This window comes from Macrotis lagotis, chromosome 6 (genome assembly GCF_037893015.1).
Source record: "Macrotis lagotis isolate mMagLag1 chromosome 6, bilby.v1.9.chrom.fasta, whole genome shotgun sequence".
Lineage (NCBI taxonomy): Eukaryota > Metazoa > Chordata > Mammalia > Peramelemorphia > Peramelidae > Macrotis > Macrotis lagotis.
In genome coordinates, this window is record NC_133663.1 from 218464847 (window position 1) to 218477869 (window position 13023).

At 32.4% G+C, this 13023-nt stretch overlaps 1 protein-coding gene across 1 annotated transcript in view; it reads left to right on the forward strand.

Annotated features, from left to right (window-relative positions):
* The window catches only part of LOC141491396 (ephrin type-A receptor 6), a 1165986-nt gene that overhangs the window by 724739 nt on the left and 428224 nt on the right, over positions 1 to 13023 (forward strand). The window contains exon 6 of the mRNA XM_074192302.1: positions 2258 to 2382. Coding sequence (XP_074048403.1) covers positions 2258 to 2382 — 125 coding nt within the window. The remainder of the gene's footprint in view (positions 1 to 2257; positions 2383 to 13023) is intronic.

Below are 13023 nucleotides of genomic sequence, written 5' to 3' on the forward strand. Positions count from 1 at the left end.
CGACCTGATTCTAGAGTAATTGTCCAAAACCAGAGCTATTGCAGGCAATAATTAGCTAATAAATTGAAGAAATGGGAAAGGAAATGATTTAAGATGAAAGAAAGTTTCTTGCCTATGGGAACAAGCATTCCACTAAGTATAATGAAAGGGCTGGGTGATGTCCAGATGAAATTTTGGGTTGGGACAGATTGAAGGGGATGGAAATAAGGAACTGGGATATGGGAGTGGGTCATGGGTTTTGGATGATAATCTTAGATCATCATTCAAAATAACTGGGGTATGAAAGATATGATCATTTGTGAAAATGTTCAATATTGAATGATGAGTGTCACTCTACTTCCCAAAGGGTGCTGGAGAAGAGGCTGGAGGCAAAGGCAGTGTGATCAGGAGATCAGGAAGGTAGCAGGAGAGGCAAGTCAAACCTGCATAGGAAATAGGAAACTTAAGACTCACAGTCATTTATTAATATGTACCAGGAAGCACGAAGTATTGTAGATAGAAATACAAGTAAGCTATAGTCTAAACCTTGGTCTAAAGAAAACAACATTTTAGTGGGGGGGAGACAACACAAAGGGAGCTGTAGAGAGGGAGAGGGATTGCATGGCATACTGTGGAGAGGGCCAGGAGATAAAGTTGAGGCCTGGTTCTTGGCAAGATAAGCTAAAATTCACCTTCTCAGAAACTGGAGTATTATAGGTACAGAATGTAAGGTTTTTGTCAGAAAGAAAAGGGGATAATGGTCCAAGTGCTTTCAGCAAGATATGCAAATAACTATGAAGTTTTCTGTTTAGAATTTAAAGCTCTTCATAACCTGACCCCTTCTTACCTTTCTAATTTTTTTGATATTTTATTCCATGAACTCTATTATCAAGTAATGCTAACCTACTTGCTATTCTCTCACAATACACCATCTCTTATCTCTGTACTTTGCTCAGGCTCTTCCCCATGATTGGAATGTGTAACTACCTCTTACTTTTCCTAATTACCTTCAAATTCTATTTTTAACAGTAGGTCTTTACTGATCCTCCAGGTTGTTAATATCTTCCTCTCTGAAACTACCTTTGATATATTCTATTTGTAACTTGTATATATACCAGTTTATTTGCATGCTATCCCCTGGTGGGAATGTGAAATTCTTATGGACAGGGGCTTTTATCTCTCTTCACAACCCCAGTGTATAGCACATAGTAGGAACTTAAATGCTGACTGAATAATTAATAGTTATTATGGAATAGATGTAGTTTAATTCTAACTAGAATTACATGACAAAAACTAAGGAAAACATTTATTTTCCCATTAATTTGGTTATATAAAACACTAACCTGAATGATTAAACCTTGAAAGCAGATATTAAATTTTAGAGTAACTTATATTCACTAAAAATTACCTACTAAGCAATGCCTTTTGCTGATACTATTATTTAAGCCTATTTTTAACAATTTAACTACAACTTTTAAACTAAAGAAGACATTTCACAATAAATGACAGAAATCATCTATTAGAATAATCTACTTTTAAATTATGTGATCTGACTTTTATGCTTTATATTTTTATGTCCACTCTAAGATAAGGTTTTGGGGAGGGGAAAGTGATATTGGAACTAAGGAGTCTTTAAAACTTGATAAAAGATATTTTAACTATGTAAAAATTCATTACTTTCTCATAAGCATTTAAAACAATATTATATTTAAAAGAAAGTCATATATGTAATGGTAAGCAAATTTAAAAGATAAGTAACACAAAGTGGCAAAAAAATATTGTCAATATAGCACACAAAATCCAAATAAAAGATCAAAAGTTCTGGAGAGTAGTTAGATATTAAGTTTTAAAAGGTCCTGAGAAATAAGAAAACTTCAGAATTTTTTGAGATTATAATTATTCTTACTATTTTGTTTTGAATAATAACTTTTAAAATAGTCATTAAGCAAATAATATACCTGGTTGAATTTCTGAGATAGGTCAAACCTAACCATTAACAGTATTATTCTGGAAGGGCTATATATTCCTGAATTGGGTTTTGATTTTTAAAAAATGTTTCTGTTTCCTTAGTGCCATTTCTAAATATACTTTAGTATTTAACTAGGGTTACTGGAGTAGATACTTGGACATAAATATAAAAAAAATTGCATAAACAATTTATTAGGTCATCTATTTTGCCCTCAACCAGAATTTTTTTTTCTGGGAAGTAAAAGCATTAGAGAAAAGAATATGGAAAGTGCTTGCCTATTAACTCTTAGTTATTCTCTTTCCCTTTCAGCACCATCCCTGATAGGTAATGTAAGGAAGGACTGGGCATCCCAAAATAGCATTGCCCTCTCATGGCAAGCACCTGAGTTTTCCAATGGAGCCATTCTGGACTACGAGATCAAGTACTATGAGAAAGTAGGTTGCATTTGGAGTTCCCAGAAAAAAAATACATATATAAATTTCTATAATCATCAATACATATATATGTATATGTACACATGCATATACATACATTTAGTATGTTGTAACTTTTGATACCATATTTGACTTTGATTGCTGTTTTTTTTCCTTAATCCTTGTATATTCCTTTGATTTCATTTTGGTTTACTGTTCTATTTTTAATTTTTTTATTGACTAACTTATTTTATGTCTGATTAAAGTAGAAGATGTAAAATATTCATATCTGTTGTGAACTTAAAGGGAACATTGTAGTATACTTGGAAATAGTATGCCCCCATCAGTTTATATTTTAATTGCCAAAACATTGGTGTTCTAATCCAATTAGGAATCATTAGACAAATGGAATCATCATCAAGGTATAATCTTGGAGCAAATTAATATATACCCAGATTCTTTGCCAAAAACTGCTGAATGTTATATACTTTTTTTTAAATTGGGAAAATGGGGGAGGTGTTGCTTGATAATAATAGTTCTTAGCATTTTGATCACTGTACTAAGACAGACATAGAAAGAGCTGGTTTCAAATATAGTGCAGGAGTGGATAAGGGCACTCCCCTCTAATAAATAATAAATATAATAATTACACTAACAATTTTCTTTTTAATGACTGTTAAATATATTATGTATATGTTTATGGACATTTATGTATGTATATGTGCATGTATGTCTGTATGTATGTCTATATGACCCTGGGCAAGTAATTTAGCTTCTCAGTTCTCTAAGCAATTTTTTATGATTGTAAATTTCAGATGTTACCAATATATAGTAGCAGAGGAAGGTTCCTCTTGATAGAGTTCCATATACCACAAAGTCATAGGTCTAAATCTTGGATTTTGAGTATAGCTAGATAGATGAATATATTTATAAACAATCAGTAAAAAAGGAAACTTTGGGCTTCTATTCCATTAACTCTATGTAACAATTAAATGATTAATTCTCCAAGAAAGTATCTGTTAATATAGTGTACGTTAGCCCTTGCAACATTTGTTCTGTGTGAATAAATTTTTCATGTAGTTTCACTTCAGGGCTTAATTTGAGAGTTACATGATCCATTAGTAATGAATTAAGCACAGAATTAGAAGTCAGGAGCTCCTGAGTTCAGATCTTGTCTCTGGAAATTATCTGAGGAAAGTCAATTAATCTCTCTCTGTCTCAGACCTCCTATGTTTAAAATGGATACAAAGATACCTAAACCATTCATGCATCTAAGCAGTAATTCAGTATTGCCTTTTACTTAAGCAAACTACAAGAAACTGTGGTCTATACCCTAGAAAATAAAACAAATTTGAAAATAGCAAGGTTTAGTTTGGGTAAAAACTGCAAGTATTTAAATGATTTTAGGAAGTTTCTCTAAATAACCATGCTAAAATGTAAATTACTCACAAAATACATTTAGACATTAAAAGCTGCAGAGATAAAATGAAACCAATGTTAAATTTTTTCAACAATTGTGATTCAGACCTAATATTAGAATCTCCTTAATATAAATTTTCTTTTTTTTTGTACTTAAAGATTTTATTTATTTTGAGTTTTACAATTTTTCCCCTAATCTTACTTCCCTCCCCCCCACTCCCTGCAGAAGGCAATTTGCCAGTCTTTACATTGTTTCTAGGGTATACATTGATACAAATTGAATGTGATGAAAATCATATTCTTTTTTTTTTTAGGTTTTTGCAAGGCAAACGGGGTTAAGTGGCTTGGCCAAGGCCACACAGCTAGGTAATTATTAAGTGTCTGAGACCAGATTTGAACCCAGGTACTCTTGACTCCAGGGTCAGTGCTTTATCCACTATGCCAGCTAGGCACCCCAAGAAATCATATTATTAAGTAAGAAATATAAAGTATAAGAAGGTAACAAGATCAGACAATAAGATATCAGGTTTTTTTTCCTAAATTAAACTTAATAGTCCTTGGTCTTTGTTCAAACTCCACAGTTCTTTCCCTGGATATAGTTGATATTCTCCATTGTAGACAGTTCCAAATTGTCCCTGATTGTTGAGCTGTTGGAATGAGGGAGTCCATCAAGGTTGACCATCACCCTCATAATAAACACTTTCAAGAGTTGGCAAAAGTCAAATGCTCAAATCAACCTTAGGCTTTCTCATTCAGACTAGAATTTTTCCAGTCAAAATAGTTAAACTGATGCTGTTTCTAAGGTCACATGAACCTCAGTATCTACAAAATCCACCCTTTTAAAAGACTTCTTCATGCCTAAAATAGTTGCAGTTTGATGTCTAAATGTTTACTTAGCACTGCAGGGATTTGGCTTCCTAGATCTTTTTGTATATTAATGGTTTCTCCTGTCTAAATGATGGAACCTATGGTATATGAAGCAGGAGGAAAACGTGTACTTTTTTATAATCATTCTCTGATATGAAGTGTTAATCCATTTAAGATTAATTTTCCCTCTATTTTTATGATTAGGATTTTATAAGTTATAGCTGTAATTCAGAAAAGTTTCTTAGTAATACTTAATTTTCTAACAGGAAATATACAAGTTTTAAAATGTTGTATATATTACCCTAGAACAACTGTCCATCAACTATACAATTGTCAGTTGTACTGGAAAATTGAACAATTATATTGGTTACAGAAATCATTGTGCCTTCTAACCAAACCAATATACACTTATGAGATGTCTGTGTGTGTGTGTGTGTGTGTGTGTGTGTGTGTGTGTGTGTGTGTTTGTGTTTGTGTGTGTGTGTGTGTGTGTGTGTGCCTATGTTGTGTGGGAGGGAGAAAGACATATGGAGTATGGAGACAGGAGGGAAGATAGGAAAGAGAAAGAGACAAGACTGAGACAGAAAGACAAGGAGAGAGAGAGAGAGAGAGAGAGAGAGAGAGAGAGAGAGTGAGAGAGAGAGAGGAGAGAGAGATGAGAAAGAGAGAAGGGAGTCAGAAATTTAAATTTAAACCCCACACACACTAATTCCTTTTCTACATTGTCCAAACCCATAAAGAGTTGTTTCTCACTTTAATGCTTCATGAATCTTTTATTTTACTTTAACTTCACAGCTCACAATGGTTTGCAAAATGTTCTTTTGCCATCACAAGGGAAACCATATTTGGAGCAAAGAGAAGAAGAAAAGTCCCTCTTTTTATACATTTACAAGTAGGGCTCTACTAAAACAAAAACAGCTTGAGTTTTCCCTCTGCATAGGAAGAAAAAAAACTTCTGCAAAATTCTCAACAAAAGGAGAGTAATAAAGAATGACCTCTCTGAGTTTTGTACTCCCACCTCTGGCCCCAAAAAGGTTTATTTACAGTATACACATTTTCAATGCACATCAGAAGTTGTACAGATTGGGTTTTTTTTACTGATATAATACTCTTCTAGTACCAGGCAAACTCATTTTCTGACTGCCATTATCTCTCCCCAGAGGCACATTGCCTTGCATCCTGTGTATAGCTCCTACCATGATGCTTAAGCCAAAGTCAGATTTAGTATCTGTTTATTGACCTTCAAAAATGTATGGTTTTGGGTTTTTTCATTCAATGGATTTGTAATATTTTAGAAAATATGATTTCTTCCCTCCACTGACCACATCTCTATAAATGACAGTAATTCAATAAATAACAAAACAAAATTTTAGAATGATTTGATTACTACTTAAATGTAATATATGCAAAGTGAGGAATATGCAAAGCATCACACTTGGGAATCTTAACCAAACTTTTAGTAGAGGCAGCTAGAATTTATCTAAAAATTGACTATAGAGAAAAAGAAAAGTAAATTGCCTATAGAGAAAAAGAAAAGTAAACAGTTCTAGGGGACAACCAGAGCACCAAATTTCATTATACCTAATTTGGTATCACAGCAAAACAAACAAACAAACAAAAAATGATCCAAGAATTATTACAGAAACACAGGAGAAATATTCAATGTTTCAAATGAAACACTGACATTTTATATGTCAAATATTATAAGGACTGCAAGCAGAAAAGTTAGCACCCCACCATGCCAGTCATTAAATTGTCAAACATTAGTTGTGAAAGTCCAGTTTTGGAGAAAAAGAAAGATCTCTATCATTATCCCTATCCCAACCAAACAAAGGAATAATAAATAACCTTCTAAATATTATTATTATGCAAGTATTACCAAACAGTGTGGTAATAGTGGAAATAGACTTGCTTCCATACAATGAACATAATTTAAATCCAGCATCTAATGTTTGTAAAACTTTGGAAAATTATTTCCACTCTATGGGCCTATTTCCTAGTAACAAAGTTAGACTCAGTTATCTGAAGCATTTGGTTGGTGCAGTGATAGTGAGATAGGCTTGTAGTTAGGAAGATATGAGTCCAAGTATTGTCTAAGCGTCTTACTATTTGTGTGACCCTGAATATATCCCTGATATCAACCTTGGAAATTTGGTTATTTAATTGATAGCAGAGTTGGCTTTTGTTTTTCTACAGAGAGACTGGTTTAAGTGAAAGAAAAAATAATTACTAGAATTAAAAAAATGACGGTGAAAAGATGCTTAAGCACAGTAAGAAAATCTGTTCTATAGTCCTGTAGCTCTACAACTAATTACCTATGTGACTCCCAATGCTTCAAATTCTTATTAGTAAAAAGAAAGTGGTAAAGCTAGGTGATTTCTAAGGTCACTCTCTGTTCTATGAAAATCAAAGGACTATGTTATATCCCTGAAGTTGTCATTACTATAGCTCATGAAATCTTAAAGTTCACTACCTAATTAGAAAATCACCATTGAGTTAAAATTGCCCAAATTGAAGTTTGATCCTCAAAGGGATTTTCAGTGTCCCTTAAGGATGTATTAAATCTATTCAAACCTGTAAGAAGACAGAGACTAAGGTCTCAATGTTTTAGAGAAGAATCAGTTTTCACATTTTAAAAGATAGAATCTACACTTACATATCTATATCTATATCTATATCTATATCTATATCTATATCTATATCTATATCTATATCTATATCTATATCTATATCTATCTCTATCTCTATCTCTATCTCTATCTCTATCTCTATCTCTATCTATACCTATATCTATACCTATATCTATATCTATACCTATACCTATACCTATACCTATACCTATACCTATACCTATACCTATATCTATACCTATACCTATATCTATATCTATATCTATCTATATATGTATCAGTTAATTACTTCCAAAAATATAAGTTTGTTGTCTTGGAGAAATGACTTTAGAAAAAAACTTAGGTTAAACATTTTATTTGGGAATGGGTAACTAATTGCTTAAAATAAGAATTTTCATCTTTTAAAAACTATGAAAACATTTAACATTAAAAATGAAACATCAGAATTAGTCTTACAAATTAGACATCATGTTATGTTAATAATGCATATAAACTTTTATAATTATTGCCATTAACATTTCACCTTCAAAATATCTTCTTAAATATAAGCTATGCACATCACAGGAGATGTTTTGCTCTTAGATTTAGCAGTCCAAAGTTTCTATTTAGGAAGACATTATTCAAATCTGACAGCCATACTTGAAGTACTAACAACTTGAGCTGTTAAGATTCTAAACTCCTCTCTTGGCAGCATAATTCTGCCCTTCCACTTCAGAAGGTGGGATGGGACTATTCCAAAGAGCCCTATTTTCCTATTCCTATTATGGAAACTGTCTCTCAGGTTATCCAGCAAAAATAATCCTGTAAAAATGAGCATCTTTTGATATTCTTAAAAGTGCATTATAATAGGTGACATCTGACAAGTTAGATAAACATTTGAGAAGAGGAAAGAAAAGAGGATGATGAGGAGAAGGAAATGAGGAGAAAGTAAAAATGAGAGAGAGAGAGAGAGAGAGAGAGAGAGAGAGAGAGAGAGAGAGAGAAGAGAGAGCTCTTTTTCAGCATCTGCATAATATACTTTCACTAAATCACAAAATTTCCTATTGATAAAACAGATAATTTTCCACAGACTGTAGGAAAAGAAGAGATGCAAAAGCTAGATAAGAAATTCTCATTCTTTTCCTACATTCTTTCTCCTATTCCACCTTTGAAAGGGAGACAGAGTATTATCTTAGACTGTATCTCTGAAATAAAGAGGTTATTTAGGAGGATAGAAAGAGACATGGAGCATGAAGAAAGGAATTTATATGTACTTATAACTCTAATTTGTATCATCATTGCTTTTTTCTGGAAATCACAAAATTTGGTCATCATAGTTAATTGTTCTCTTGATTCTTCTCTTTTCACTTTATCAATTCATAATCTTCCCAGATTTCTCTGAAACCTTTCATTATTTCTCATAGCAAAATACTATTCAATCATATTCATATATATTATATTGTTTTCCTTATTGATCCTTATTGTTGAGGCTTCTGTTTCCATATTTTTTTGCCATATATTCTTTCAGCTAGACCAATAGTCTTCCAAATTCTGTAGAGAGTGCACTGTCTCTTTTAATGGTCAACATCTGAAGGTTGACTAGCAAATATTATCTCTCCTAATAGTATATAATGTTCCATTCATTCATTGTCAAATACTTTCTCCTCAGACTTTTACCATTTTATGGGTATATCAAAAGGCATAAAATGCCACATTAATGTTTATTAATAAGTTTACTTCCTGGCTTCACAGAATATTTACTAAATGAGTCATCAATATTTTCTTTCTTACTCATATGTATTTGCAGTAAATCATCCCTGTCTTTCTATTTGACATCACAAACTTAATATGAGATATAATGATTCACTGTAAAAATCAGAATGTATCACTAATTTGAGAATTTGATAATGGTAAAGCTGACCAAGATTATACTATTTCTGTAAGGCACATGTACAGACCATAATAGTTAATCTATAGGTTGGATTTCCTTATGAAATCTCAGGTCCTCCCACTTCAAAACTGACAGAAAAGTTCAGTTAATAATAGATTTTCTCATGTTAATGAGAAGTTCAAAAATTCACAAAAATATATTTTAGCTGTTTCACTTTTGTCAAGACACTTTAAGACGTTTTGTAATAGTTGACCAACTTCCAAAAGAATAGAGTTTACTTTTTTCACAAAAAGTTATAACTCAGTGTTCAATGAATGTACCTTTTTTCTCATCATTTAAGAATGCTAGAAATATATAGGAAAATAGTCAACATTCTAGTGAAGTATTAAAATATTAATCAAGAACAATGATTTCCAACCATGATTCTTTGACATATCAAAATAACATTTCAAAAAATGTCAGTAACTTCTGAAAGCAGCATGTTAAAATAAGTTCTGAAAGCAAAATGATCAAAATCCATCAAATATCAATATCCTACCAGTGGTTTATATGACTACAAATCATGGAACTTGACTAAAGAGATTTTTTTTCCCTTTTGAAGAATAAAACTATCACATATAGGGTAATGGGGAGTTGCACAGTTGGTATAAGTAGGCTGTGATTTGTTACAAATAAGGAACTTCCAAGAAGAAACAAAGCAAAAAGAAGGTAGGAATTATGTGTAAATTATTCGTTTATGTGCAAATAGTGGTCTTGCTATATGACAAGCAAGAAAGAGGCCAGGTAGAGTGTTCATTGGTGTCCTTACATGGAGCAGAACTCCTGTGGCAAATTTGTAAAAGTACATGGAAAAAATTGCATAAGATAGGCAGGAGTGAATGCGATTGATCTGGACCACTGGATAGAACATCCAGATTGATGAGATTCAGATCTATTTGAGGACATTGGTCATCAAACATTTTTTTGAAGCTATCAAAATCAAATATATATAAAATTGTCATTGTTTATTTGTTCCCTACTCTTCATGACTTCATTTGCGGTTTTCTTGACACTAGAGTGGTTTATCATTCTCCAGCTTATTTTACAGATAAGGAAACTGATACAAACAGGGACTTGTCAAAAGTCACATAGCTAAGAAGTGTCTGTGACCATATTTAAATGCAGGTAGCCCAATCTTGATATTCCATCCACTGGTGTCCGATTACTAAGACTACAAAATATTGAGTGTCACCGATTAAAGAATTAATTCAGCACTTCATGATTTAAGTCGAATATTCAAATAGAATCATTACCCTTCTATTTCCCAACTTCTCTTCTATTAGTTATAATATGGTCTTTATATAGAAAACTAGATAAAAACAAACCCATTTCCAAGAAAATTTTCCACAAAATATACTCATCTAAGCATCTTCATAAAATGAATAAACTTGAAGTCATTTTGTGTACTTCAATCATTTTTTGAGAATTCATGAATATCCTTAATAATTATTAATCATCACATCATTTCAAATTTAAATTTCTTTGGGATAATTCCACTCTATTTTTTAATTTAAAGAGTTTTTTAACAACCCCTGCTAAAAGCATGAACCTTTGGAATTTAAAAATACTGAAATAATAATTACTATAAATGTGCTCTGGGAGTTAACCTATTAAAACAAAAATCTCTAAGCTTATTCCCGCATAGTAAGTGATGTGTAGTAAGTAGCTTGATTTCCCGGATCCGCTATTATTATCCTGATTCCTCAAGGGAAAGTTTTAAGTGTCTTAGATTCTCAAATGAGGGAGGAAAAAATCTAGGTTTCTACTCTGTTCTGAATAAGAAGGAATAATTATGAGGCTTTTCTGACCAGATATAATTTTTGCCTTGGGGAGAAAATCAAGGCCCTTGCAGCAGCCATTATTAATGACACTGATATGATTACTATTTGAAAAAAGGAAATCTGCCCAGAAAAATCAATTACAAACCACCAAAAGTTCTTTGGACCTATCAAAGAGGATCTCTACCTAATGTCCTGCATGACCTTTCCATTAAGCGACTGGTTGGCCATCATCCTAATGGTTGTCTTCAATTATTTAGGAGGGATTTCTAAACTTCTGCATTTGATATTAGAATGGCCTTAGAGAGTACTTCCTGGTTGTCTTTCTTACTGAAAACACAGTGATCACTCTACGGAAAACAAAGCAGATTAAGAAATCCCAGTAACTTCCATAAAGAAGCAAAGCAAAGACTTCTTCCACCATGTCTCAAAAATCAGCCTTTCTAAAATAAATACAGTATTTTTAAAATGATTGTTGACAGTAAGAGACTATAGGCATGTATACTGGTGTTATTAGGGGGTATAATGGGGGAGAGAAGAATAACAGTTGGGGTAGACTAAAGGAAAAAGAGCTAATTATCAGCATGTTTTGAGTCTACTATTTACTTTGTCATTCCCTTTTTTTCATAGAATGTTCTATTTTGATTATTCAAAAATAATCATCCTTCAGATGTGGAAACTCTTTTATAATTATCTCTCATTTTCTTATTTGATACCCTGAGGCACTGACAAAATTGTACAAGAAGAAACCCCTGAAGGCTGAACTAAAACAAAGATCAGCTTTCTGAAATGGTACAAAATACTCCAGACTGCATACAGATTAAAGACAAACTATATGCATTCCCAAAAGAAAAAAGAATTATAACATTGTTAGAAATTCAAGAAGTTTGACAATTTGTGCCTTCCTAGTTCTATAGTATCTTTTTTCTTTTTTTTCTTTATTTTAAAGATTTTCTTTATTTTGAGTTTTACAATCTTTCCCCTAATCTTACTTCCCTCCCCCACCCCCCACTCCCCACAGAAGGCAATTTGCCAGTCTTTACATTGGTATACATGCTATACATTGACTCAAATTGAATGTGATGAGAGAGAAATATTATCCTTAAGGAAGAAACATAAAGTAAAAGAGATACCAAGATTAGACAGGTTTTTTTTTTCAAAATTAAAGGTAATAGTCCTTGGTTTTTGTTCAAACTCCACAGTTCTTTCTCTAGATACAGATGGTATTCTCTATGGCAGATATCCCAAAACTGTGCCTGACTGTTACACTGATGGAATGAGCAAGTCCATTAAGGTTGATCATCACCCCCATGTTGCTGGTAGGGTACAAAATGTTTTTTCTGGTTCTGCTCATCTAGGCTGTAGAATCTTTTAATGAAGATTGTGAGAAAGAAATGCTGCAGTTACTTTTTAGAGGTTTTGATTTTGAACCTCAATCTTTTGTTAAAGAAATTTGATACTTGAAAGAGATTATCTAAATATTGAGTTATTCATCTATTCATGAGAGCGTGGACTTGGAGTCAGGAAGATCTAAGTTGAAATCCTGTTTCAGACACTTATTAACTGTATAATATGGGTAAAGTTACTTAAACTCCCTGAATATCAATTTCCCCCTTGTAAAATGAAGATGATAATAAGAGTACCTATGTTGTATGACTATTGTGAGGATTAAATGAGGTAGTATAGTTAATGTATTGTGAAGAATTTAAGAGTTTTAAAAATTATTATCATTATTATTATCAGAAGGGTAAAGGGAATGATGAGTGAATTGGGGATTATAACACAGGAGCATTTTTTGAAATAACTAAGAATGATTAAGTGGCAAAGCAAAAATAGTTCAAGGAGAGGTGAGAAATTATTGTATTCAGCTACTTTCAGTCATGTTCAACTCTTCATGACCCCATTGAGGTTTTCTTAGAAAAGATACTGGAGTGATTTGCCTTTCTCTTATCCAACTTATTTTACAGATAAGGAAACTGAGGTAAACAGGGTTAAGTGACTTACCAAAGGTCACATAGCTAGTAAGAATCTGAGGACAGAATTGAACTCAGTTAAGCTG